The following is a 27,049-nucleotide window of genomic DNA, read 5'->3' as shown; positions in this document are numbered from 1 at the left end:
CTGATCTTCTTGGCAAGCACTATGATCCTGGGTAGTTCAAAAACGCCATCACAAATTTCACAATTATACAACAACAACAACAACACCCCCACAGCAACAACAACAACAACAACAACAACAACAACAATAATTATACCTCATCTTCTGGGCAAGCACTATGATCCTGGCTAGTTCCAAAACGACATCACAGGCTGCACAATCATACAACAACAACAACAACAACAAACAACAACAAATTGTACTTGATTTTTTTGGCAAAGTTCATAAAGCACTCGGAGGCCCCAGAGCAGTCACAGCACGTGATGGTGCCGCGTCTGACCAGGAACTCCCCCAGTCTGAACAGCAGGTACACACTGACCAGTAGTGTGACCACCAGCAGGCGAATGGACCCTTCGTCACCAAATCTGTAAAGGAAACAACCTCTGTCGACTAAACCGTAAAGTAAAAACTAAATTGTTATCGTAATTTAGTCAATGTAAAAGTGAGAGAGAGAGCGAGAGAGGGACAGACAGACAGACAGACAGACAGACACACAGACAGACAGACACACACACACACAGACAAACACACAGACATACAGACAGACAGACAGACAGACAGACAGACAGACAGAGCAAAATGTATTGAAAACCTTTCTGGCATTCAAGATTTCTTTACGTTTTGCTCGAAAAGGAATTAAAAATATGTTGAAAAAACCACAACTGAAAGCGAGACCGCGCAAAATGTTTAATGAGAAAACGGTTTTCAGGAGAAAAAAAACCCACCCATTGTTTTCCAAAGGCAAAAGCTGATTTCGTGACATTGACATAACAGCAACATGTTATTTACAATGCTCTACTCGCGTCCAGGCCAGGGGTTCAACCCAAGACATTATGGAACTTGGGACCACAAACCACTGAGCTACCGACCCCTGTTTCAGGATTCATGTGTGTTTATACTGTTGTTCTGATGTCTACATTGTGCTGTTACAACTAGTACATGTATGGCCATACTTCTACTCTTAAACCCAGCGCTCCCTGTAAAGAAACCAAAGAGGGCGGTAGCCAAGGAAAGGTTTTACTATGCGTGGCTATACTGACTCGCGACTGCGCACGGCTCACTTCCCTTCCCTTTCTCGCGCCGGGTTAGGGAATAAAATTGTCAAATTAAATCAAATCAAAAGGTCGAGGGTCAAAAGGTCGAGGCACAAAAGGTCGAGGACATTTGGTCAAGAGTCGAAAGGTCGAATGCGACAAAAGGTCGAGGGTGACAAAAGGTCAACAACAAAACGTCTACGGGACAAATGGTCGAGGATTTAAAAAGGTCGAGGATTAAAAAAAAAGGTCGAGGATTAAAAATGTTGATTTAATTTTCTGTGTCCATTCTATTCGTAAAGAAAATTCTGCTTCGAGTGCCGATTGTGCGTATCACAGGTGTGATTTGTGAATATGATCACACACACACACACACACACACACACACACACACACACACACACACACACACACACACACACACACACACACACAAACGCTCGAATACGCGCACACGCACAGACACATTCTTAGTATATGTTTTCACAATTTTGGATGTAAGACAAAACGACAGCAGTAACCTTTGTGTACTGTCTAGTCGTTTCCTTTCTGTGATTTGACGAGCTCAATTCTGTGTCTGTGTCCCTGTCAGAATTTATTTTATTTATTTATTTACGAGGATTTATATCGCGCACGTATCTCACCACACAAGGCGACCGTAAACACAAACAAACACCCGTCACTCAAGGCACTCTTTGTACGAACACTGTTTTGAATAACTAAACAAGTAACACAACATTTATAAATGCACACAAAGCAGCGTTTTTTTCAAGCAATAAAAAAAGAAAGAATTTAACACACACGTAAACAGAAAATTATGCCGACAGTTTTTTAATCCTCGACCTTTTTTTATTCCTCGACCTTTTTTTAATCCTCGACCTTTTTCAATCCTCGACCTTTTGTCCCTTAGACGTTTTGCTGTTGACCTTTTGTCGCCTTCGACCTTTTGTCGCCCTCGACCTTTTGACTCTTGACCAAATGTCCTCGACCTTTTGTGCCTCGACATTGTAAAACTCGACCTTTTGTCGCAAACACCCCCTTATTTGTCGAGGATTGTGGTATAAGCATTACAAATGAGCTTTGGTCAACCAGCCCTCGCCCAGAGAGGGACTACTCTAATCACATTATTTACACGGACATTCACGTAGAAAAAGAACAAGTACTGGGTTAGGTACCAGTAAGCGGCCTACATACTCGTATCTAATTCCACGAGGACTCTACGGGAACATTAACCATACAACACCACTTACTTGTAGGCCATGGCTGCGATGAAGTAAACTAAGTAGAGCACCAGCAGGACAAGGTAGAATATCTTCCACAGCAGGCCAGAGTTGCCCGTGAAGAATCCATACACAGCATCTTGAACGCGGCCAACGGCCTTCGAACAGTGGTCCTCGCGACCAGACACCTCCTCCTCCTCCCCCTCAACCACCTTCTCCCCCGTCTCTATCCCCACTTCATCCTCTCCTGTTAGCACTGCGATGTCATCGCCGGGGGCCACTGGAGGCATCGCGATGTCATTGCTGAGAAGGGGATCCGAGGGCTGTTAAACAAAACATAAAGAAATGTCATAATCATTTTATTTGACGTAACACAAAACAGCTCTATTTCACGCAAATAAGCAAACATAGACTCGTCCGTTCTACAACCCAGAGACTGGATGATAAAAGGTTCTAGACAAGGCCAACAAAAAAAAAGTTGTATGTTTCTGGTCACCCGACCCTACCTAGTTTTTTCCCGCCGACCCTAGACTTTTTTTTATTGCATTTGTAAAAAATAAAAATTAAAAAAAAGCGTCAAAACGAAAGTAACAGACGGCAGACGACAAAAGGGGGATAACCCCGCATCCCTTTTGTCTCATTTGTTTTGTAATGTGTTGTCTTTCTCTTTGTATGGTAAGTCCAGTCTCTTTGCGTCACTGTATAGTTATTTTCTACCCTGAGCAAAAAAACCAAAAAACAAAAACAAAAAAAACCTAAAAAATCCCTACCTACCTACCCTATTTTTTTACCCATGTTACCAGAAACATACAACTTTGTTGTTTTGGCCCAAAGGACCACACACACACACAGACACACATACACACACACACACACACACACACACACACACACGCACACACACACACACACACACACACACACATACACACACACGCACACACAAAAGATACCCCCAAAAATCGCAGAATGAATAAAAGCATCAACTCCGGTACCGACCTGAGCATCGTTGAACTCCTTAGAGTTTTGGGCAAAAGTAGTGTCGGAGTAGGAAGGGGGTGGGTCGTCGTGCTTGATTCCTTCTGGTTTGCGATGATAGGTCGTAAGCTCCGCCATCTTCACGCTTCAAGACTTCCGGGCTGGGCAGACAGATACAAAAATGATATAGTTATCAAAGGTTCTGATTTTCAAACTATTTCTCAAAAATGGCAGCTGGAAATGCTTCTCCTCAAAAATGGCAGCTGGAAATGCTTACCCTCTGAGAAGCAGTAGCACATGGCACACTATCGTGCAGTTCTCAGCTGACTCGACTGACTGAGCTGGCGTTCAGTTGGGCAGTATGATTATCATGTTACAAAAACAAGACACAGACACAATTGTAGATGTAGCAACGTTATTGTTTTTGGCATTTAAGTTAAGATTGTCAATGTTGAGCAATAATGATGAACAAGTGTCTCTGTATTATTTCTTCCTTGTTCGGTTGTATATATAATATTCACCACTGGTTTGCATGATTGTTGATGGAGGTAATATGCTTGGAACAAACCAGCGTGTATTTTGCATACGTGTGTACGTGAATTCTATTTTTCTTGTGATTCTTGTGTACCCCCCCCCCCCCCCCCCCTTAAAAGGGGATGTAGGCCCATACGCAATTAAAATGTATCAGTGTGAGTGTCAGTGTTCTAAGCTGACTCGTCCTGGGTCCTTGGCGATAACAAATGAGTCACTAAAAGAATGCCAGAGTGAAACAGTGCCTAGGTGCTTGCCTGATTTTTTTAAAATTTGTACAATGATCAGAGCTCCCTAAAGTGCGCGTCCCTGCATCCTATACGCACTAGAAGCCGAAATCACGTACTAGAAATTTATGGACGGGGTCCCGGGACGCACTAAACATATAAAGAGCGGGTCCCGGGACGCACTAAATTTCCGCTATCGGTGCGTACCGAAGGTACTCTTTTGAGACTGTAGTCGTCAGTCAAGTATAGTGCAAGCACAAATGCCAAGTTAACGCCGTAACGATTTAACAGGGTATAGTTGAAGTGTCCTCTTCGAATAGTCTAATGAAAAAAGAAACTTCATATCACACTTTTCGCGATAACAGTGCGTTTTATGAACACAGGGGGGTGGGAGAACATGGACTCTTGGGACCCTATAAAACTCTGCGTAGGGGGTCCATGGACCCTCTTAACATGATAACAAGGCACTTTATTTTTTTATATCCGGTGGAAAAGGAGCAAAAATAGTTTACGAAAGTCTTGTTAGAAAAACTGATACATGTGTCCCAAAAGCATGTCAAAGCTGGTAAAAACTCCTTGGTACTGAAATTAATTGGAATAAAGTTTTCTATAAAACAAAAATAAATACAAGATGTGATGATATTTCAATGGTTCCAAATTAAAACAAATAATAGGGTTCCAGTGACTAATTCAATATTGAAGGACATGGGTGTGGTCACAAGTAATGTTTGCAATTTTTGTGAATTAAAAAAAGATACGGTTTATCATTATTTGTGGCAATGTGAACATTTCCAGGTTTTTTTTGGACTGAATTTCAAAAATGTCTGAAAGAACAATGTTATAACTGTGAAAGACTCAGACTTACACCAACACTGATATTATTGAACCATGAAAACCACATAAAAACAGACGCTGGTTTGGGCTATATTTTATTAACAGCACAGTTTTTTGTTTACAAATGCAGAATGAAAAAAATTCGTCCCAACAAATTTCTATTCAAGTCACTCTAAAACAAATCTTAAACACACATCATCGTCCTGTAGTTTCACAGTTTACCGATTGGAATGTCTCAAAATGATGGAGTGACAGCGAGAAGAGCATGGGGGGTGGGGGGCTTATCGTTTTCTCTTAATATCCTTGACTGCTTGCTTGTGTGAGAACCGTTTTTAGGTTTGGGAAAATGAGAACATAGCCGATGCACAAGATATTCGTTCGTTCTCAGATTTTTACAAAGCAGTTTGCGGAAGCTGCACTTGAAAGATACCATCGTTCCTTCCTCCTCTTCTAAACGATCGTGCAAACCAGCACAGATCCGGACAGGCATGTTCGTACCATAAGAGCAGTCAGGGGCGGATCAGTTGCTTTGTAAGGGGGGGGGGGGGGGGGGGGCACTTTGAATCGAAAGTGAATGTGATGGGCGCGAAGCGCCCGAATTTGCTAGGGGGGTCCGGGGGCATGCCCCCCCGGAAATTTGTTTTGCCCAAAGAAGCAAAATGGTGCCATCTGGTGCCATTTGAACTTAGAAATGGTCATAGAATCAGCATAGAAAAATCTTTTTTTTCTTCTTTTTCTTTTTTTTTTTTCGGGCGAGGGGGGGGGCACGTGCCCCCTGTGCCCCCCCCCCCCCCTCGTCCGCCCCTGGCAGTCATCCACAAAATTAGATTAGCCTGACTCGACTGTATATCATGTCAAAGTGGGATTTTGTGTGTGTGTGTGTGTGTGTGTGTGTGTGTGTGTCTCTGTGTGTGTCTCTGTGTGTGTGTGTGTGTGTGTGTGTGTGTGTGTGTGTGTGTGTGTGTGTGTGTGTGTGTGTGTGTGTGTGTGTGTGCGTGTGTGCGCTAAATTTAATTCCGTGGATGACTGCCCTAAAAACGGTTTTCACACAAGCAAGCAGTCAAGAATATTAAGAGAAAACGATAAGCAGAAGGAGCGGTCATAGATACTGAGTAAACCTTTGTCAAATGTCATCTCTTGTTCAAACATTACACTGGTAACAGTGTGCCTGACTTACGCACTTGATAAAAAAAAACTGTTCTGACGTGGTTTGTCCTTCGTATTTTGTAACATAAAACTGCGCAAAACTGCCCTTAAAGTTAAACTGTACGTCTATTTTTCTTATTTAAAAAAAAAATCGTCATTCTTATCACAGTACCGGTCAGTGCAACTGTAAACATAGGCGAAGAACTTTCCTTATTTATGTACGACTCCTTCAACGTCTTTTTCATTGAAATGTATTGCCTTTGCCCTTTAGCATTTTCGTACCATAAGGGCAGTCATCCACAGAATTAAATTAGCCTGACTGTATATCATGTCAAAGTGGGATTTGTGTATGTGTGTGTGTATGTGTGTGTGTGTGTGTGTGTGTGCGCGCGCTAAATTGAATTCGCACCAAAATAACGACACAGGTGTCGGAAAAGCTACCTGCGATCATAAGCTGGATAATAACGATTTTGTGGAGGATTTAAAAAGGTTAAATTAACTTCATTGTTGACAATTTGGAAATGTATTTATTAACCAACTTATTTATATACATATATGTTGTTGTTGTTTTTTAAAGGTTTTTTTTTAATTGTATTTATTCATGTCAATAACATATATCTACTAAAACAAGCTTTCACCTAAAACAATCGCTTCAGTGAAGTAGAAAGTTCAAAGATGCCTTCCTACCCTTGTAGACAATCTTGTAAATTATGTAAATCACATAAGGTCGGTCCAGGATCTTACATAAGAGCATCCTTCCACCTAGACACATCCCAAAAATCAACAGCTTGGCTATTGTCCGTTGGGAATTGGACGTTTTCCGATTTAATTTTATAACTGACGCCTCTGTGAATCTGCAAAATGAATTCCTTAATTCCGCCCCAAAAGTCCCACTCTGCACGGGGAAGCAGTCAGTCTGTTGATTTGTTGTACGTGTCCAAGTAGTAGAATGTTATTATCCCATGTAAAGGTCTGGACGGAGTTGTAAGTGATGCCAAGATTGCTCCTTTACACGGAAAGGACAGGCTATTTAAAGGCACACTCCTTCTAAGATCCAACAAGGCTTTTAAATGGGACACAGCCATCCCTCCACTTGGTCACATACCAAAAGTGAACAGCACGGGAGCTCCCTTTACACATTGGGAATTTGTTTTGATGAAATAATTTTGTTAATGGAATCAGTGGCTTTTTTTTTTACCCAAGTAATTCTTAAAACCAATTCCCACAGTGTATAGATAACATCTAGGCTGTTCATTTTTAGTATGGGACCAAATGGAGGGATGGTTTTATCCATTGTAAAAGCTTGGCCCGATCTGAGACGGTGGGTTGAGCTGTTTCCACGAGAATGAGAGTGCATTTTAAAGCATGACGTATGCAGACTATTTTTGCAATATATCTGAGATCTGAGGGGATGTACAAGAATGAATCATTGCATAAAGGTAGCTTTAACAGTAACACTAAACGTTAAACATCCAGAATACACTTGTAACGAGGACCATATGTCGCCCCAGCGTGTTGCGCTCGGCAACATAGTGTCTTTTCGCTGATTAAATGGGCGTGAAAGTGGTCAATAACAGACACTGGGCGAATTCGCAATTATCTCTTGATGATACATCTTCCACTCTGTCTCACGGCTGTACTGTTATGGACAGTAACCACACACGCATGGACACATGCACGCACGCATTAACGAAAGCACACCCACACACACACACACACACCACGCAAGTCCGCCATTCGGCAGCGAAAGAAAGAAATAAAGCACCTTGCCTCTGGAGGTCCTCAGTTCAGAGTATAAACCATCACTGCAAAAAATGTTCTCCCATTATTAATTGTCTTTGATCACGCCTTGATCGGAATCTTCAAGTCCTATTCACTTGCGTTGCTGCCCTTTGAGTTTTATATTTGTCTCGGCTGATAACAGTTACAGTAGTGATGACTTTAGTTTTGCTATTAAACTCATTTGACATTACATTCACCAATAAAATTAATGTTCACTGGTTCTGTCTCTTCAACATGAGACAGACGTACAGAAAACCGGACAGACACACAGATAGACGGACAGACCAACACATGATGTACACGGGCCAACAGAAAACCAGACCGACCGACCGACTGGAATAAATGTACTATTAGAAAAAAGTCCATGTGAAGTTTGTTCACTACTCACGATTTTTCTAGTGTCTTCATGCACTACTCCATCAGTTTCTTGAACGACCGACACACATACAGCATCATACCAGGGGATGGTTTTTGGGTTTTAATGTCCCTTCAGCATCATACCAGGGGAAAATATAGTGTACACAATAGTCTCCGAATCCATTACGACATCAGATATTGGAACTTCGAGCGACTGACGGCGATTAGGGACTACAATAAGTAGCAATAAAAATGTAGACACCAGATGACCAAGAATGTAAATGCACACACACAAACTAGAGTTCACGGAAAATTGCCATCTTATACTTGAGGGTATACATGTGCTGTTTGTCATCATTTTCACGAGTTTTCATTCACAAGCACCTGGGAAATAAATCTCATGTTGCCCAGGCAATAAATCCCCGGTTACCATAGTTGCAGGAAGCAGGTTATACATGGATAATCGGCGTTTCCCCAGACCTAAACAGACGACACGACACTGCTTTGCAAAGTTCCACAAACAAACTGGCAAACTGGCAAAAGTAAACAAAAAACAAACTACTTCATGAAAGGTCATAAATTCTTCATAAACAAATGAAACCTACCGATATGTTTTGTCTTCTTACAAAGTCATGGAGTGCGTGTATCTGTGTTTCGATACACAGACGTTCGAAGAAACACGAACGTCAAGTTCAAGTTAAACACATTTTGACCCGTGCACAAGACGTTTATTATTTAGTTGTATCAATAAACGAAGCGCAAATAAGAAATAATAATTAAAGCAAAGAAAATAGCAACAAGACATGCAAACATCTAACAAAGCCGAGCAAGCAGAATGACAGGTCTAATGAAAAACAAAGAGGCACTGAGTCGGAAACAAGATCGCGATTCTTTCCTTCGCTGCACGACGCAAATCTTCTGTGACCTTTGACCCAACGTAGCTTCCACATTCGATCCGACTAAGCTTAATATTTACAACTGAAAGCCGAGGGGGTGGAATACCGAGATGAACCTACAGAACTGTGCATCCTCAAACCTGACATATTCATCCTAACATTTTATGAACTCAAAAACACAGAAAGTTGCTTTCACACGCCAGCTTTGATTGCCAGTGATTATCAAAACGGAACTCGTGTGGTTATCAAAACGATACTCGTGTTTCAAAACATGGCTGGCTCCCTGTGTTGATTGTGCACTTATTTTCTCACTACCAAAATGATGACAAAAACGATGTTTGGATGTTTGTTGTCAGACCAGCTTTTTTGTCGGTCCTCGGGGGGCATATCGACTTTTGTTTCATATTAATTTTATTGACCGCGGCCATCTATGTGCTTGTTACCTTAATTAACAATAATACTTTCTTGGAACTTTGAGAAGAAAAAAAACCAAACACACACACACACACACACACACACACACACACACACACACACACACACAAACTTGTTGTTGTGGTTGTTGTTGTTGTTGTTGTTCTTGTTGTTGTTGTTGTTTATTTTTTGCATTCATATTCCTACAAAAATACATGTATAACCACTCTGCCGCAATATTGTGCTGGTTTTTCGTTTACTACACACCCACAATATGTGAGTAATCTGTACCTTTGAATACCACGATGGCCTTTCATAAATGTAAGAAGGCCTACTTTTCTCTGCTACTGTGGAACCCCCTCTTGAAACCTTAAAGGCTTTCTTTCTTTCTTTCTTTAATTGGTGTTTAACGTCGTTTTCAACCATTCAAGGTTATATCGCGACGGACCTTAAAGGCACAGTAAGCCTCCCGTAAACCACCCCAGATACTGTCAGGCTTTTACACACAGTACAAACACCCTTCCCTTTAAACGCTCACCAAACGGAAACATCCTATAGGTGCCCTACGTAAAGAGCGAGCAATTTTTAAAGAATTAATTTTTCGCCGATTGCTCAGAGACAATCGAACCGTGGTGCGTTTGGGCGCTAGACCTAACTTTTAAAATCTAAATAATAAATTGACAGCTTGTTACACAAACATTCTTAAATCATAAAAGAATTCTCTTTTCATCAAGACAAGATCATGACAATTCGAAGTTTTAAAGTTTGAAAAAAGAAAAGCCCGGAAGCAGGGTCACGCAAGGTCGTAGTTCTCGTAGCAGACGACGGTTTATGCAATCGCCAGATCCTCTGAACAGTCAAAAGCCATCGCAAGAGTTCTTGTGAACCACAGCCGTTTGTTTCGTGCATAGTCAAAGGTACATAATAACGTGCTATTGCAGATAAGCTCACACCGAGTCGCATTCAAATTACTAAGTGACGACTACATTGTGAAAAGGGGAAACTGGATCATACGGGTTCACGATGGCTCAGGGGTAAGATAAATAACGCAAAAATAAATTCTTTGAAAATTGCTCGCTCTTTACGTAGGGCACCTAGGATGTTTCCGTTTGGTGAGCGTTCAAATGGAAGGGTGTTTGTACTGTGTGTAAAAGCCTGACAGTATCTGTGGTGGTTTACGGGAGGCTTACTGTGCCTTTAAAGAAATCAGGTCATAGATTATAATTGAGGCATATTTTTTAGACATTGTCGACAAAGAAATCTGAACAAAGCAAGGACTTAAATGGGAAGGGCGGGGGGGGGGGGGGGGGGGGGTGTCTTAACTTGAGTGGTAAGGGCTGGGGGTCTAACAGGGAGCCGTTCCACTGCACAACACTGGCTTTCTCAGAAGGTATTTTATACATGAGACAATGATCACTAATGCCAGCACCTATTCAAAAATGACATTTGTAAAATATCAAGGCGGCTTGGAAACATGAATACACGCATGCAGTATGGGTAGCGCCGTATACTGTATGGCAGCTCGCTTTCCCCAGTGAGAAAGCAGCCCGAATTTCCATCATGGTAACCTATATGAAATCTTATCCTTATCCGTATCTTATAAACACGAACTTGAGCTGTAAACTCCAGCCCTCTGTTTATAAAAAGTGTTTCTAACAGTGACGACAATTATAACTTTCAAGTTTCTGACATAAGTGGTAGATTGAAGGGATGCTGTTTTATTTCCAAATCTTTAAATGTTAAGACTTATTCTCAAAGAATATTGAAGGCACTGAAAATTATACTCACGAGGAAAATAGATTGAGTCGCGGCTGCGAAGAAATGGATACAACAGCAGTACTTGAAGTTCTTCACAAATCTGAACTTCTAAAACAGCGAACAAAACGTAGCGGCCGTTCTGTCCCAAAGCACTATCAACAATCATTTATATTCCAGTGCACCAGCATATAGTTCGTGCATTTCGGCACACGCGGAATTTCTAGAATATGTGCATCCGCATTCTGCAGAACCTTAAAGGAACCTTAAAAGGCGAACAATTCGGCTCAGCATCTCCCATCTGGCCAGGCTTTTAAATGGGATAAGGAGGTGCAGTTTACACGCTAAACTGAAGTGTTCCACTTTTAAATGGGATAAGGAGGTGCAGTTTACACGCTAAACTGAATTGTTCCACTTTTAAAATGGGATGAGGTGCAGTTTACACGCTTAACTGAAGTGTTCCACTTTTAAATGGGATAAGGAGGTGCAGTTTACACGCTAAACTGAAGTGTTCCACTTTTAAATGGGATAAGGAGGTGCAGTTTACACGCTAAACTGAAGTGTTCCACTTTTAAATGGGATAAGGAGGTGCAGTTTACACGCTAAACTGAAGTGTTCCACTTTTAAATGGGATAAGGAGGTGCAGTTTACACGCTAAACTGAAGTGTTGCACTTTTAAATGGGATAAGGAGGTGAAGTGTACACGCTTAACTGAAGTGTTCCACTTTTAAATGGGATAAGGAGGTGCAGTTTACACGCTAAACTGAAGTGTTCCACTTTTAAATGGGATAAGGAGGTGCAGTTTACACGCTAAACTGAAGTGTTCCACTTTTAAATGGGATAAGGAGGTGCAGTTTACACGCTAAACTGAAGTGTTCCCCTTTTAAATGGGATAAGGAGGTGCAGTTTACACGCTAAACTGAAGTGTTCCACTTTTAAATGGGATAAGGAGGTGCAGTTTACACGCTAAACTGAAGTGTTCCACTTTTAAATGGGATAAGGAGGTGCAGTTTACACGCTAAACTGAAGTGTTCCACTTTTAAATGGGATAAGGAGGTGCAGTTTACACGCTTAACTGAAGTGTTCCACTTTTAAACACAGTTGTTGTAAGCAGTTTTATCCTACATACGTGAGAGAGACCAACCACGAGATAACAATGTATTTCAATTCACAGGTGGTGATATCATGTAAAGAAGGTCGTGTCAAACTAGTCTGGCAGGGACCTGATTTTCAAATGGTCATGATGCCAAAGTCACCGAGACAAACGTCATTCTGGAAACCCCTTTTGCACTTGCTGTTTCCCTTGGAAGAAGAATTTGTTTAGAACTAACACGTCACGCCAGACTTTCAAGAGTGACGTCTCTTTGCTTTGAAGTCAAAGATTGCACGAGGCTTTGGAAGAGATCGAGGTAACATAATTATACGAAGCGTCTTCAATCATTTAGACACGCCGACTCCGAGATGTAGTTTGGAGCAGATCGATGCCGGGCACGCAAGTACAGTATGTAGGATAAACATATTACTATATGACTTGCTGTGTCGTACCAGATTTACACTCGTTGCTAATTCAAATATTGAAAAGCTTGCTTTCGCTCGCATTTCAATATTTAAACAAGTCGCGTGAAGCGATATAAAAACATTTAGTCAAGATCAACACCACAAACCAATGATCGCCGAGACTACATTCAGATAGTCGCGGCTAACCATACCGAAGACCGTGACGGGGCACGCTCGCCGCCGCGAAGCACACGTTCATAGTACTAACTAAACCTATTTTCTTTCATTTTGAGCACATTTATAGAGTAAACATGACATATGTATATATATTTGAATTTAGGAGAAGATGAGGAATACAATGCAATCAATTTTAAATCTGTTTGCGAAAAATCGATTTTAATGACAACTTTAATGACAAACTCATTAATTAATTGTTAAGCCTCCAAGCTGAAATGCAATACCAAAGTCCGGCCTTTGTCGATGATTACTTGACCAAAATTTCCACCAATTTGCTTAAAAAATGAGAGCGTGACAGTGCCGCCTCAACTTTCACAAAAAGCCGGATATAACGTCATCAAAGACATTTATCGAAAAAATGAAAAAACCTGTGTGGAGATATCATACCCAGGAACTTTCATGTGAAGTTTCATAAAGATCGGTCCAATAATTTTCTCTGAATCGCTCTACACTACACACACACACACACATACACACACACACACACACACACACACACACACACACACACACACACGTACACACACACACACACACACTGGCACACATACATACACCACACCCTCGTCTCGATTCCCCGTCTATGTTAAAACATTTAGTCAAAACTTGACTAAATGTAAAAAAGCAACTCGTGTCAATCTGGCACCACACAGCAAGCCTTGTAGTAACTAGTATTCTCGAGTCATGAACACCGTGTGAAGGGTTTATTATGTGAGCTACTTTTGCTGGTAGAATTATAGGGTAGTTCACACAGCGTTCACAACTGGTTACACTGAAAAAACTTAGTTCAAAAGTGGAACACCTCAGTTTACAGTGTAGACCGATGTACACGATCCAGGTTTTTGCCACCCTTAGACTTGAACACATACCAACAATTAACATCCGGATTGCGTCTTGTGTAGAGACGGTATTTTTGATGAATTATGTTTGAAAGTGGCTCTACCGTCAATCAGATAAATTAGTCACTGGAAGCCGCATCCACGGTGTTGATATGTGGCATGCCGCTTCTAAGTCAGTGGAGAGATAGTCCTATATGGGGCGGGGATATAGCTCAGTTGGTAGCGCGCTGGATTTGTATTCAGTTGGCCGCTGTCAGCGTGAGTTCGATCCCAGGTTCGGCGGAAATTTATTTCAGAGTCAACTTTGTGTGCAGACTCTCTTCGGTGTCCGAACCCTCCCCCCGTGTACACTACATTGGGTGTGCACGTTAAAGACCCCACGATTGACAAAAGGGTCTTTCCTGGCAAAATTGCTTAGGCACAGTTAATAATTGTCTACCTATACCCGTGTGACTTGGAATAATAGGCCGTGAAAGGTAAATATGCGCCGAAATGGCTGCAATCTACTGGCCGTATAAAATTTCATCTCACACGGCATCACTGCAGAGCGCCTAGAACTGTACCCACGGAATATGCGCGATATAAGCGTCATTGATTGATTGATTGATATATCCCATGTGAAAGCTTGGCCAGATCTGAGATAGTGCGTCAAATCGTTTACTTAGGCAGTACATTGCCTTTAAACTTTCCGACCTAACAGACACCGTCGGACCTTGGCCTATAGATGCATTCGCGATAACAGTTCCTGAGAAATAATAATGTCAAGTGAGTTTAAAAACCATTGGCTGAATTTGCACCAATGGGTCCGTTAGCTAGCTAAACGAGGTCACCCAAGGCAGCGCTTGACAACGCTATTCTTTGTGTCAAGTGTCTTGTGAGGTCTCGTATTAATTGTCTAGAGCAACTCTCGTGCTCCTCATTTTCCGTAGAATAGAAAATGTAAGTTTTACGCCATCACGGCAAAGCCATTAGGGGCATGTTACTCATTTTCCGTCGGAAGAAGACCTTGAAATAAAATGAGATGGCTGCCTGATCGAGTGGCATTGCCAAGAACAGGTTCAGTGTAAAGCTCCCTGAACAGAAAATAAAATAAAAATTCAGCAAGTGCCCCCCGCCAATTAACAATAAATAAATTAGTACTGATCTTAAACCCCCGAACTCTGAATACAGAGCTGACTGAAATCGGACGCAAGACTCGTGAATGTACAAACATTGATTTCTTCTGCATCTGCCTGTGTTCTGCAAACCATGCAAATCCTCCACGATTCTGCTGTGCCTGGTATTTTTAGGCATTACGCGTAGGCCTAATGCCTTGTTTCACTTATATAGCTGACCCAGTATACGCTGTCTGCACAAATATAGGTCCCTGCTTGTACGAATACCTTCTGCCTTGCTATTATTAGATACATGTCCCTGTGCCCTCCTCCAGCCGCGCAAACACAGCACAAGCAGACGCTTTTTAACTATTGATCGTGGGAAACCTTTTTGGGGTCACACACCATACAGACAAAGCAAGAGCTAAAACACACACACACGCACACTCCACCGGTGTAACGATTTCATATTTCACCCGTGGTCATATTTCCCCCTCGATATATACTCAAGACTGAAATGTTGTTTCCTGGTAAAATTAAGAAGTGAAATTATTTAAGGACGAAAAGCATGTCAGTTTCTTGCATGTGAAGAAAATTGGTGGTGACATTGAATAGATTTTTTCACCCCAAAAATCGATTTATTCGAAAACGTGTACCGAGTGGTTACGTCCCTTGAATAAGAAGAGAAACATTTTAGGATGAATCAAATTTCTAAGTTAAATAAAAAAAATTGGTTGGACAAATTTGGCCCCATGAATGTAAGGTACACAAGGTCGCTCATCAGTACTATCGAAGGGTGTTTGTTTGTTCAGTGTGGAGTTTATACAAGATCAACGTGGCCCAGAATCGAAATATGACCACCGACGGGGAAAGATGTCATCGTCACACCGGCAAGAACAGTTTCGGGTCACGGAAGGGGAAGGGGGGGGGGGGGGGGGAGGGGGGAGCCACCAGCAAGGGGCTTCGGCAAGTGGCGCAGATAGATGCACGGCATGTTTCTTCTGATCAAGACGACGAGGTGACAACATTTTATGCTCACTTTCCTGTTTTGCAAGGGAAATTGAATTTGAATAGGCGCTCCTCACAATTTCAGTAGGGCTGGACAGATAGGTTCCTGTGTGTGTTTGGATGCGCAGAAGAATAAGAAGAACAATAAGAACGTACACTACTACTGCTACTACACTGACTGACAACAACAACATCGACTAAGAGGACAAACAGAAGCAACACAGCCTGTACCTCAAGTTAATCGTACAACACTGAAATTCAACACTTCAGTTTGAATATCGGCCAAGGTCAGTCAAAGATGTAACTCTTCTGAGAGAACACAAACAGGTCGCGTAAGGCGAAATTACTACATTTAGTCAAGCTGTGGAACTCACAGAATGAAACTGAACGTAGTCCGCCGCTAGTGTAGTGCAAAAGGCAGTGAAAGTGACGAGCCGGTTTGGCGCGGTAGCGGTTGCGCTGTGCTTCATAGCACGCTTTACTGTACCTCTCTTCGTTTTAACTTTCTGAGCGTGTTTTTAATCCAAACATATCATATCTATATGTTTTTGGAATCAGGAACCGACAAGGAATAAGATGAAATAGTTTTTAAAACGATTTCGGAAATTTAATTTTAATCATAATTTTTATATTTTTAATTTTCAGAGCTTGTTTTTAATCCGAATATAACATATTTATATGTTTTTGGAATCAGAACATTATGAAGAATACAATAAAAGTAATTTTGGATCGTTTTATAAAAAGAATAATTTTAATTACAATTTTCAGATTTTTAATGACCAAAGTCATTGATTAATTTGTAAGCCTCCATGCTGAAATGCAATACCAAAGTCCGGCCTTCGTCGAAGATTGCTTGGCCAAAATTTCAATCAATTTGATTAAAAATTGAGGGTGTGACAGTGCCGCCTCAACTTTTACAAAAAGCCGAATATGACGTCATAAAAGACATTTATCGAAAAAAAGAAAAAAATGTCTGGGGATATCATACCCACGAACTCTCATGTAAAATTTCATGAAGATCGGTCCAGTAGTTTACTCTGAATCGCTCTACACACACACACACGCACACACACACACACACACACACACACACACACACACACACACCACGACCCTCGTCTCGATAACCCTCTGTCGTGTTAAAACATTTAGTCAAAACTTGACTAAATGTAAAAACAACACTAAATACTACTACTACTACTATGACTACTACTGCTACTACTTCCACAACAACAACATCGACGCACACTTAGGGAACACACAGAAGCACCAGCCTACCTTAATTTTACAGCAGATTCAACACTTCACTTTGGATATAACGCTTCTGAGAGGGTTTTGCAATAGGCGGCCGACTTGCCGAACAGGCCAGAGAGAGAGCTCTTCGGCGGCAGAGGTGGGATTGTTCGCTTCCCTGTGGGCACCTCGTATGGCGCCTGCTGTAAGTTCATATCGGGCTCAGTCGCCCCTCGATGTCAAAACTTGACTAAATGTAAAAACAGCGGTAAATGCACGCTTTTTTTTCATGGGAACTGAAACTGTCACAGAATGCTTTCTTTGGGCGCACCACCCGAAATTGTTTTGCTTCACGCTGCAGTGTTTTTGTGTGGGTTTTTTTTACAGGTGCGTTGCACCTGCCCGCGCTAAAGCCTGGCGCTCACCTATGTAACGCCAGCAGGACAGACGACGCACTGCAGATTATAGAGGTGATTCTTTTTTCCCCGGCCCGCTACACGTTGCGTGAAAAGAAAACAGGCCAAGTACTCGTCATAATCCGTATTGCAGCACTGCAGCGCCGCTGACTCAGCGCAGGTATATTGTGCCCCCAAGGTTGATGGTTATTTAATCAGAGCGCGACTGAGGTGAAATCGTACTTGCGCCGGGGTTCGAGGCAAGGATACCTGCTAACGCTGCCGAACCTCACCGAACTAGTTCGGCGACGTCATCAAATCAGGGGATTCCCCTATATTTTTGTTGCAGATGTAATGTTCGCGGTTCGCCGATACAATCCTGCAAACATTCGGCCGCGCGTCATCGGCGAACTGAACGTTTTCATTGTTTGAATATTTGTGCATCTTCATCCTTGACTGAAGAGTGACAATACTGACGGCAAAAACGCTCGCCGACCTAGTTCGGCTTGGCCCGGTTCGGCTGTAGTTAGTAGCGGGCTCAGTTTAGGTTTTGGGCGGTGACTAGCCGAAATCTGTTCCGGGTTTTCTCTTTTACCTGGTCGAAAAGGAAACAAGTCGCGAAAGGCGACATTACTACATTTAGTCAAGCTGTGGAACTCAAAGAATGAAACTGAACGTAGTCCGCCGCTAGTGCAAAAGGCAGTGAAAGTGACGTGCCTGTTTGGCGCGGTAGCGATTGCGCGGCTGTGCTTCATAAGCACGCTTTACTGTACCTCTCTTCGTTTTAACTTTCTGAGCGTGTTTTTAATCCAAACATATCATATCTATATGTTTTTGGAATCAGGAACCGACAAGGAATAAGATGAAATAGTTTTTAAAACGATTTCGGAAATTTAAGTTTGATCATAATTTTTATATTTTTAATTTTCAGAGCTTGTTTTTAATCCAAATATAACATATGTATATGTTTTTGGAATCAGAAAATGACGAAGAATAAGATGAAATTGTTTTGGATCGTTTAATAAAAAAAATAATTTTAATTACAAGTTTTGATTTTTAATGACCAAACTCACTCATTAGTTTTTAAGCCACCAAGCTGAAATGCAATACCAAACCCCGGCCTTCGTCGAAGACTTCTTTGCCAAAATTTCAATCAATTTAATTGAAAAATGAGGGTGTGACAGTGCCGCCTCAAATTTTACAAAAAGCCGGATATGACGTCATCAAAGGTATTTATCGAAAAAATGAAAAAACGTCCGGGGATATCATACCCAGGAACTCTCATGTCAAATTTCATAAAGATCGGCCCAGTAGTTTAGTCTGAATCGCTCTACACACACATAGACACATAGACACACAGACACACACACACACACACACACACATACACCACGACCCTCGTCTCGATTCCCCCCTCTATGTTAAAACATGTAGTCAAAACTTGACTAAATGTAAACAAGTCGCGTAAGGCGAAAATACAACATTTAGTCAAGTAGCTGTCGAACTCACAGAATGAAACTGAACGCAACGCAACGCAGCAAGACCGTATACTCGTAGCATCGTCACTCCACCGCCCGTGGCAATGGCAGTGCCAGTGGAATTGACAAGTATTCGTTGAGCTAAGAAGGATAGCACGCTTTTCTGTAGCTCTCTTCGTTTTAACTTTCTGAGCGTGTTTTTAATCCAAACATATCATATCTATATGTTTTTGGAATCAGGAACCGACAAGGAATAAGATGAAAGTGTTTTTAAATTGATTTCGAAAAAAAATTTTGATAATAATTTTTATATATTTAATTTTCAGAGCTTGTTGTTAATCCAAATATAACATATTTATATGTTTTTGGAATCAGCAAATGATGGAGAATAAGATGAACGTAAATTTGGATCGTTTTATAAATTTTTATTTTTTTTTACAATTTTCAGATTTTTAATGACCAAAGTCATTAATTAATTTTTAAGCCACCAAGCTGAAATGCAATACCGAAGTCCGGGCTTCGTCGAAGATTACTTGACCAAAATTTCAACCAATTTGGTTGAAAAATGAGGGCGTGACAGTGCCGCCTCAACTTTCACGAAAAGCCGGATATGACGTCATCAAAGACATTTATCAAAAAAAGGAAAAAAAAGTTCGGGGATTTCATACCCAGGAACTCTCATGTCAAATTTCATAAAGATCGGTCCAGTAGTTTAGTCTGAATCGCTCTACACACACACACACACACACACACAGACACACGCACATACACCACGACCCTCGTCTCGATTCCCCCCTCGATGTTAAAACATTTAGTCATAACTTGACTAAATGTAAAACAAGTCGCGTAAGGCGAAAATACAACATTTAGTCAAGTAGCTGTCGAACTCACAGAATGAAACTGAACGCAATGCCATTTTTCAGCAAGACCGTATACTCGTAGCATCGTCAGTCCACCGCTCATGGCAAAGGCAGTGAAATTGACAAGAAGAGCGGGGTAGTAGTTGCGCTAAGAAGGATAGCATGCTTTTCTGTACCTCTCTTTGTTTTAACTTTCTGAGCGTGTTTTTAATCCAAACATATCATATCTATATGTTTTTGGAATCAGGAACCGACAAGGAATAAGATGAAAGTGTTTTTAAATTGATTTCGACAATTTAATTTTGATAATAATTTTTATATATTTAATTTTCAGAGCTTGTTGTTAATCCAAATATAACATATTTATATGTTTTTGGAATCAGAAAATGATGGAGAATAAGATGAACGTAAATTTGGATCGTTTTATAAATTTTTATTTTTTTTTACAATTTTCAGATTTTTAATGACCAAAGTCATTAATTAATTTTTAAGCCACCAAGCTGAAATGCAATACCGAAGTCCGGGCTTCGTCGAAGATTATTTGACCAAAATTTCAACCAATTAGGTTGAAAAATGAGGGCGTGACAGTGCCGCCTCAACTTTCACGAAAAGCCGGATATGACGTCATCAAAGACATTTATCAAAAAAATGAAAAAAACGTTCGGGGATTTCATACCCAGGAACTCTCATGTCGAATTTCATAAAGATCGGTCCAGTAGTTTAGTCTGAATCGCTCTACACACACACACACACACACACACACACGCACGCACATACATACACACACACACACACACAGACACACACACACACACGCACATACACCACGACCCTCGCCTCGATTCCCCCCTCTACGTTAAAACATTTAGTCAAAACTTGACTAAATGTAAAAAGAGCCTGTAACCGGTCAACAGGGAGAAGGGTCTTTTTCTGCCCTGGGTTACCCACAAAATTATCATGAACCGTATGGTTAAGTCGTTTATTTTGCGTTGAGGTAAATCCGGTCCGCTGTTGTTTTTCTGCTTAGACATCATTTTTCCTCCAGTCATGTTCCCACGTGCGCTATCCTGGCCTGTTTGTCTCGTCTGTGTTCACGGTGTCCTCTCTTTGTGTCTGTCATACCTTTATTGTACTGTCATTTCACTGTAGCAGCATTGTTGTGTGTGTTTTTTCTGTACTTGTAAGATTTTTGGACTTCTCTCTTTTTTAAGTCCACGTGAGCGTGGCTGACGCCACCGGTGTCGTTCTTTTTATATTTAGTCAAGTTTTGACTAAATGTTTTAACATCGAGGGGGAATCGAGACGAGGGTCGTGGTGTGTGTGTGTGTGTGTGTGTGTGTGTGTGTGTGTGTGTGTGTGTGTATGTGTGTGTGTCACTGTGTGTGTGTGTGTCTGTGCGTGTGTGTGTGTAAAGCGATTCAGACTAAACTACTGGACCGATCTTTATGAAATTTGACATGAGAGTTCCTGGGGATGAAATCCCCAGACGTTTTTTTCAATTTTTCGATATAAATGTCTTTTATGACGTCATATTCGGCTTTTTGTAAAAGTTGAGGGGGCACTGTCACACCTTCATTTTTCAATCAAATTGATTGAAATTTTGGCCAAGCAATCCTCGACGAAGGCCGGACTTCGGTATTGCATTTCAGTATGGAGGCTTAAAAATTAATTAATGACTTTGGTCATTAAAAATCTGAAAATTGTAATTAAAATTATGTTTTTATAAAACGATCCAAAATTACATTTATTTTATTCTTCATCATGTTCTGATTCCAAAAACATATAAATATGTTATATTCGGATTAAAAACAAGCTCTGAAAACTAAAAATATAAAAATTATGATTAAAATCAAATTTCCGAAATCGTTTTAAAAACAATTTCATCTTATTCCTTGTCGGTTCCTGATTCCAAAAACATATATGTTTGGATTAAAAACACGCTCAGAAAGTTAAAACGAAGAGAGGTACAGTAAAGCGTGCTATGCAGCACAGCGCAACCGCTACCGCGCTGAACAGGCTCGTCACCGTGACAAATGGATTTGTACATATTTTATTCTAAATTAATGTTTAGCATTTTCATTAAATGTGTGCAGCTTTGCTTGTCATACTTTCAATCTGCATTGTGTGGCCTGATTATTGTAAGCTCTGCTTTCATTGGTTACCTCGTTTGGAATTGACCAATGGAGGAGGAGGTTGCTATGGTCTGATTATTGTAAGCTCTGCTTTCATTGGTTACCTCGTTTGGAATTGACCAATGGAAGAGGAGGTTACTAAATTGGAGGAACTTTAGGTAGCCATGTGTGTTGTGTGAGTCAGAACATTCTCAATTGTCACTGAAGGAAGGTGTGTCTGTCCAAGTCTACACATCTGTAGAATGCTTCTCAACCAGCACTGAGGCCTACTGTATTTGCCTCATGCATTGACAAATCATGGTTGATTTATTGCTGTGATTACACAGGTATTTATTGATTTGTGTTTGTACAGTAGTCTTGATTGATGAAATGATTTTTGAGAATAATGTTGTGAATTGGATCAGAAGATGTGTGAGCTGTTGTCAGCCATTTTGGAAAAGAATGTTTGTATTTTCCTTTGAAATGTATCTGGTAATTGGGCTGAAATGATATTGTAATAGCATAGGCTAGTTGATGGATGAATGTGGTATTATTGAGTAAGAGTGGAATTAATATTTTATGGGGAAGTTTGACTAAAATTGAGTGGTTGGAGTCAACATGGAAACTGAGTGGTTGAAAATCATGGAAAAGGATTTATGGATTCAACTTGGGAAGAAAGGATAAAACTTCAGTGTTCTTCAAGAGACTTATGATGGCATAAACTTTTTATACAGCACCCCGGTTGGAGCCAGGATGTCACTCCGATGTGGGAAGAGAAGAAGAAGAGAACATCCCCTCCTTGTCATCACTGCACTGGAAGGACAGATGCAACGGCAAGGTTGAAACTCAGCGCAGGAGTTCTTGGGCCAGGTGGTAACCCACTCCATGTCTCACCATTACCGTGTATCTTCACTGGCGTGACATGGGCCAAGATTATGTACCCTCTGAACTGTAAGTAGCATGTGCGCTAAGAATCCACGGAGATAAACATTGAGACAACTTCATTGAGGAACAGAATTTCCTCCACTCAACCACTCAACCTATTATTATTCCCCAGTGAAATCAACGGACTGTTTATTGTGTGTGAAACCCCATAATATATGTATTTTGTGTGTATGATCTGAATATAGGTGCAAGGGCAAAGGGAGATACTTTGTTTACGTCTTTGTACCTAGCTTGAGTGCTGTGTGTGTGTGTAATGTGAGTGAATTAGTAAAGGCAATAAATTAAATCACCAAAAGAATAGATGCTTTCACCAAAAGAATTGCTTAGTTAGCAAAAGATATTCCAACAAACAAGAAGGGCAAAGCCCATACGACTCACATGCTTGACCTCGACCTTCAGGGTAACTAAACCTAGCAATGACATCATACACTAAGAACTGCTTTACACATTTTTCCTACCAAAATACATGTGACCTTGACCCAAGGTCAAGGTCACCCAAGGTCATGCAACACAAAGCTGTTAATTCAAGACATAGGAAGTACAATGGTGCTTATTGGCTCTTTCTACCATGAGATATGGTCACTTTTAGTGGTTCACTACCTTATTTTGGTCACATTTCATAAGGGTCAAAGTGACCTTGACCTTGATCATATGTGACCAAATGTGTCTCATGATGAAAGCATAACATGTGCCCCACATAATTTTTAAGTTTGAAACAGTTATCTTCCATAGTTCAGGGTCAAGGTCACTTCAAAATATGTATACAATCCAACTTTGAAGAGCTCCTGTGACCTTGACCTTGAAGCAAGGTAAACCAAACTGGTATCAAAAGATGGGGCTTACTTTGCCCTATATATCATATGTAGGTGAGGTATTCAATCTCAAAAACTTCAGAGAAAATGTGAAAAATGTGAAAAATAGCTGTTTTTTAGACAACATTTATGGCCCCTGCGGCCTTGACCTTGAAGCAAGGTCAAGATGCTATGTATGTGTTTTGGGGCCTTGTCATCATACACCAATCTTGCCAAATTTGGTACTGATAGACTGAATAGTGTCCAAGAAATATCCAACGTTAAAGTTTTCCGGACGGACGGACGTCCGGACGTCCGGACGGACGGACGGACGGACGGACGGACGACTCGGGTGAGTACATAGACTCACTTTTGCTTCGCATGTGAGTCAAAAATCGGATGTTTCCACCCACAAAATAGATTCTTCTAGCAAAAAACCGATTGATTCTACCAAAAAAAGAAGTGAGACTTGCAAAAGAATTCTCAACAAAAAACCGAATTATTCAACAACAAAATAGCTACTGTCAGCAAAAAATATAAAGTGTAGTGTACTTTTAGAGACACAATAGTGTCACTCCATATCATAATCATAATGATAAAATCAGTGTACAGAGCAGTCAAGATCAGTGTGTTCACTGCCTGATAAGCGCTGATCTCGACAGCAGCTTTGGGCGCCCGCGCTTTCGCTTCTGGCCGATTGGGATGGTCTTGGCCTGGGCAGGGGGGTTGGTCACATCCAGACGAATCTCCATGCCCATGGAATGATGACACATGTAGCACTTGAGGAACTCCGGACAGTAGCAGAAAAACTGATTGTTTTCGTCGATCGTAATCTTCCACACCGACCTCCGACATGTGGCATACTCCTCGAAGTCAGCCCAGGACGATGATTCAATCTTTTCTTCGGTCTCTCGGATGGCAGTCTTGAGCTCCTTTTCCAGGGTTGAAGATCCCACGAAGATCGCGTTCCCAGTCTTCAGCGACTCAGCTGGTGACGTTGCCCACTGAAAGGCTGTTGTCCACATTTTCAGTGTGCGATGTGGTGCTTCGGCAATCTCGGTGTGCCTTCAAACTCCATTTTCAACTGACAGAATCTGTGTCCTTGCTTGATTCAGCTGAATTTGTGATCACAAATCACCTCTGCTTAAGCGAAATCAGTGAGTCAAAACAATGACCATCACTCACACTGTGTTTCACTGTGTTGGAGAATGACTATCCATTTCTTTTGTTGAAACTATATTTTCTTTTGCCTGAAGTAGTCAATCTTTTGCCTGATTATATTTTCTTTTGCCTGAGTATATTTGCTTTTGCCAGTTTATTTTATTTTGTGTTCAGACAGCAATTATTTTGGCGGATCAACATTTTTTGGGGGTACTTTAATTCTTTGTCACTCAAGCCATCTTTTCTTTTGGTGAAAGCATCTATTTTTTTGGTAGAAACATCTCTTCTTTTGGTTCATTAAACGGGTGCCATTAGTAAACAGATGTATAGGTTCGGGTAAAGAATGTTCTTTTGGTTCTGGTTTCTCTTCTCTTGTGTTACGGACTCACTGGACTCAATCTCTCGGACACAACAGATGACATTGTGACAACAGCGGAGTACTGGGCATGGCAAACCTTATTCCTGTCGTTAACATCTTCTTCTCTCCTCCACTTCGCCTACCCGACCGAAGCCGGTGGCTACAAGCCACAATACTTAATTGTACTACATCTCCACAGTCAGTGGAGCACGCTACCAAAAAACGTCCACTCTCTTCCGTGTCTCTCAGAGTTCTCCCCGTTCTCTCTCACACCCTAGCATGTACATACATAATCAAACTTTAGCTGGAGTCACAAACATCCAATCAAAATCCTAGTAACTATTAGCAACACAACATTCTAAGATAATAAGCCATTCCATTGGTTAAAGACAAGAAGAACGACCTTCCAACCGCAGCTGACACGCTTCTCCGTATGAAATTCAAAAGGAATGACACCCACTTGACAAACCCGGCCCGGCTGGCCCGAGATACCCAGTCTGGCTGGCGGCACATTACATAACGACCACCTGGGGCCTCAATTAGCAATCATTGTGAGTGTTAGAAAGATGCAGGTTTAATTTTTAGTCCTTTTGTATAATGTAAAATTTAACATAATGAGTTTTTCTGCACCTCATGTAAATGAGAAAGTATGTGTACAAACAGAAAACACACAGTTATCATGTTTGTTATCACTTGTTTATTGATTGATTAAAATTTTGGAGAAAAAAAAAGAAAAGAAAAAAAAAGAAAGATGCAGGTATCGTGCTCAACCAGGAAGAGTGGCACCGAATCAAAAAGGTTAAAGTAACACTCCTTCCCGCATAAACAGTTGGGCTCACCATCTCAGATTTGGCCAGCAATTCACGTAGGAAAGGCCATCCCTCCATTTGGTCACATACAAAAAACCAACATACCTGGTGCTATCTGTGCACAGTGTGCTATTTTTTTTATTAATAAATATTGTGAAAGCCACTTATAGTAGCTTTTTAACGAAATTATTCATGACAAATATTCCAACTCACCGCAGCAAGCAGTCAGGGTCAGTGTTAGGTTCTGGTATGTGACCAGGTGGAGGGATGGTTCTATCCCATGTAAAAGCTAGCCTGGTCAGATTTGAGACGGTCAGCTGAACGTTTTTGTTAATACCATATGTTTAGTCATTTTTTTAAATTAGAGCATTGAATTGATCTATAGTGGATGCAATCTCTCTCTCTCTCTCTCTCTCTCTGTCTCTGTCTCTGTCTCTCTCTCTCTCTCTCTCTCTGATTGTCCTCTGTGTCTGTGTGTTGTGTGTGTGTGTGTGTGTACGTGTGTGTGTGTCTGTGTGTGTGTGTGTGTGTGTGTGTGTGTGTGTGTGTGTGTGTGTGTGTGTGTTGTGTGTGTGTTGTGTGTGAGTTTTCCGTACCACTGTTGCTATAGTTATTCAGTTGTTGTTGTTCTTGCTTTCATTTGTTTAAATATGATGCATTTACAATATCGTCCGCCACATTACTCGTTTGTTTCTAAGAGCACATTTATAAGTTTATCTTGCTGTGCTCCTTTATTATAACATTCAATTACGGCTTTGTATTTGTGCAACTGAATAAAAAAACTGTTTAAACCAACCTTCTCGCGAGAAGGAGTGTGCATTTAAAGGTCCTTGCTTTCCCTCGTAAACAATGTTGTAAATCCCCACGGTAGAGATCCGTTCAGCTGTTTGCTCAGACTAAGAGCATCCCTCAACAAAGACACACGCCCTCAATCTGCACCCTTGCTGCTTTCTGTGTAAAAAGAGCGATTTTTTCTGATTAAATTACTTTAAATTACTGACACCTATGTCAACCTGAGAG

The 27,049-nt window shown here is 41.1% G+C and overlaps 1 protein-coding gene across 2 annotated transcripts in view; it reads right to left on the bottom strand.

The window, feature by feature from the left end:
* The window catches only part of LOC138982212 (uncharacterized transporter HI_0519-like), a 42,200-nt gene extending 24,887 nt beyond the window's left edge, over window positions 1-17,313 (bottom strand). Inside the window, exons 1-4 of one of the 2 annotated variants that reach the window (XM_070355437.1) lie at window positions 17,167-17,313; window positions 3,293-3,432; window positions 2,324-2,616; window positions 243-404 (exon numbers count right to left, since the gene is read on the bottom strand). In XM_070355437.1, coding sequence (XP_070211538.1) covers window positions 243-404; window positions 2,324-2,616; window positions 3,293-3,409 — 572 coding nt within the window. In that variant the 5' untranslated portion in view covers window positions 3,410-3,432; window positions 17,167-17,313. Of the gene's footprint in view, window positions 1-242; window positions 405-2,323; window positions 2,617-3,292; window positions 3,433-11,246; window positions 11,405-17,166 lie in introns of those variants that run through there. The other variant, XM_070355436.1, reaches the window with a different exon arrangement.
* Between the last annotated feature and the right edge of the window lie 9,736 nt (window positions 17,314-27,049).

The sequence above is a fragment of the Littorina saxatilis genome, linkage group LG12 (genome assembly GCF_037325665.1).
Source record: "Littorina saxatilis isolate snail1 linkage group LG12, US_GU_Lsax_2.0, whole genome shotgun sequence".
Taxonomy (NCBI): Eukaryota; Metazoa; Mollusca; class Gastropoda; order Littorinimorpha; family Littorinidae; genus Littorina; species Littorina saxatilis.
This window is presented reverse-complemented; position numbering and strand designations above follow the sequence as displayed.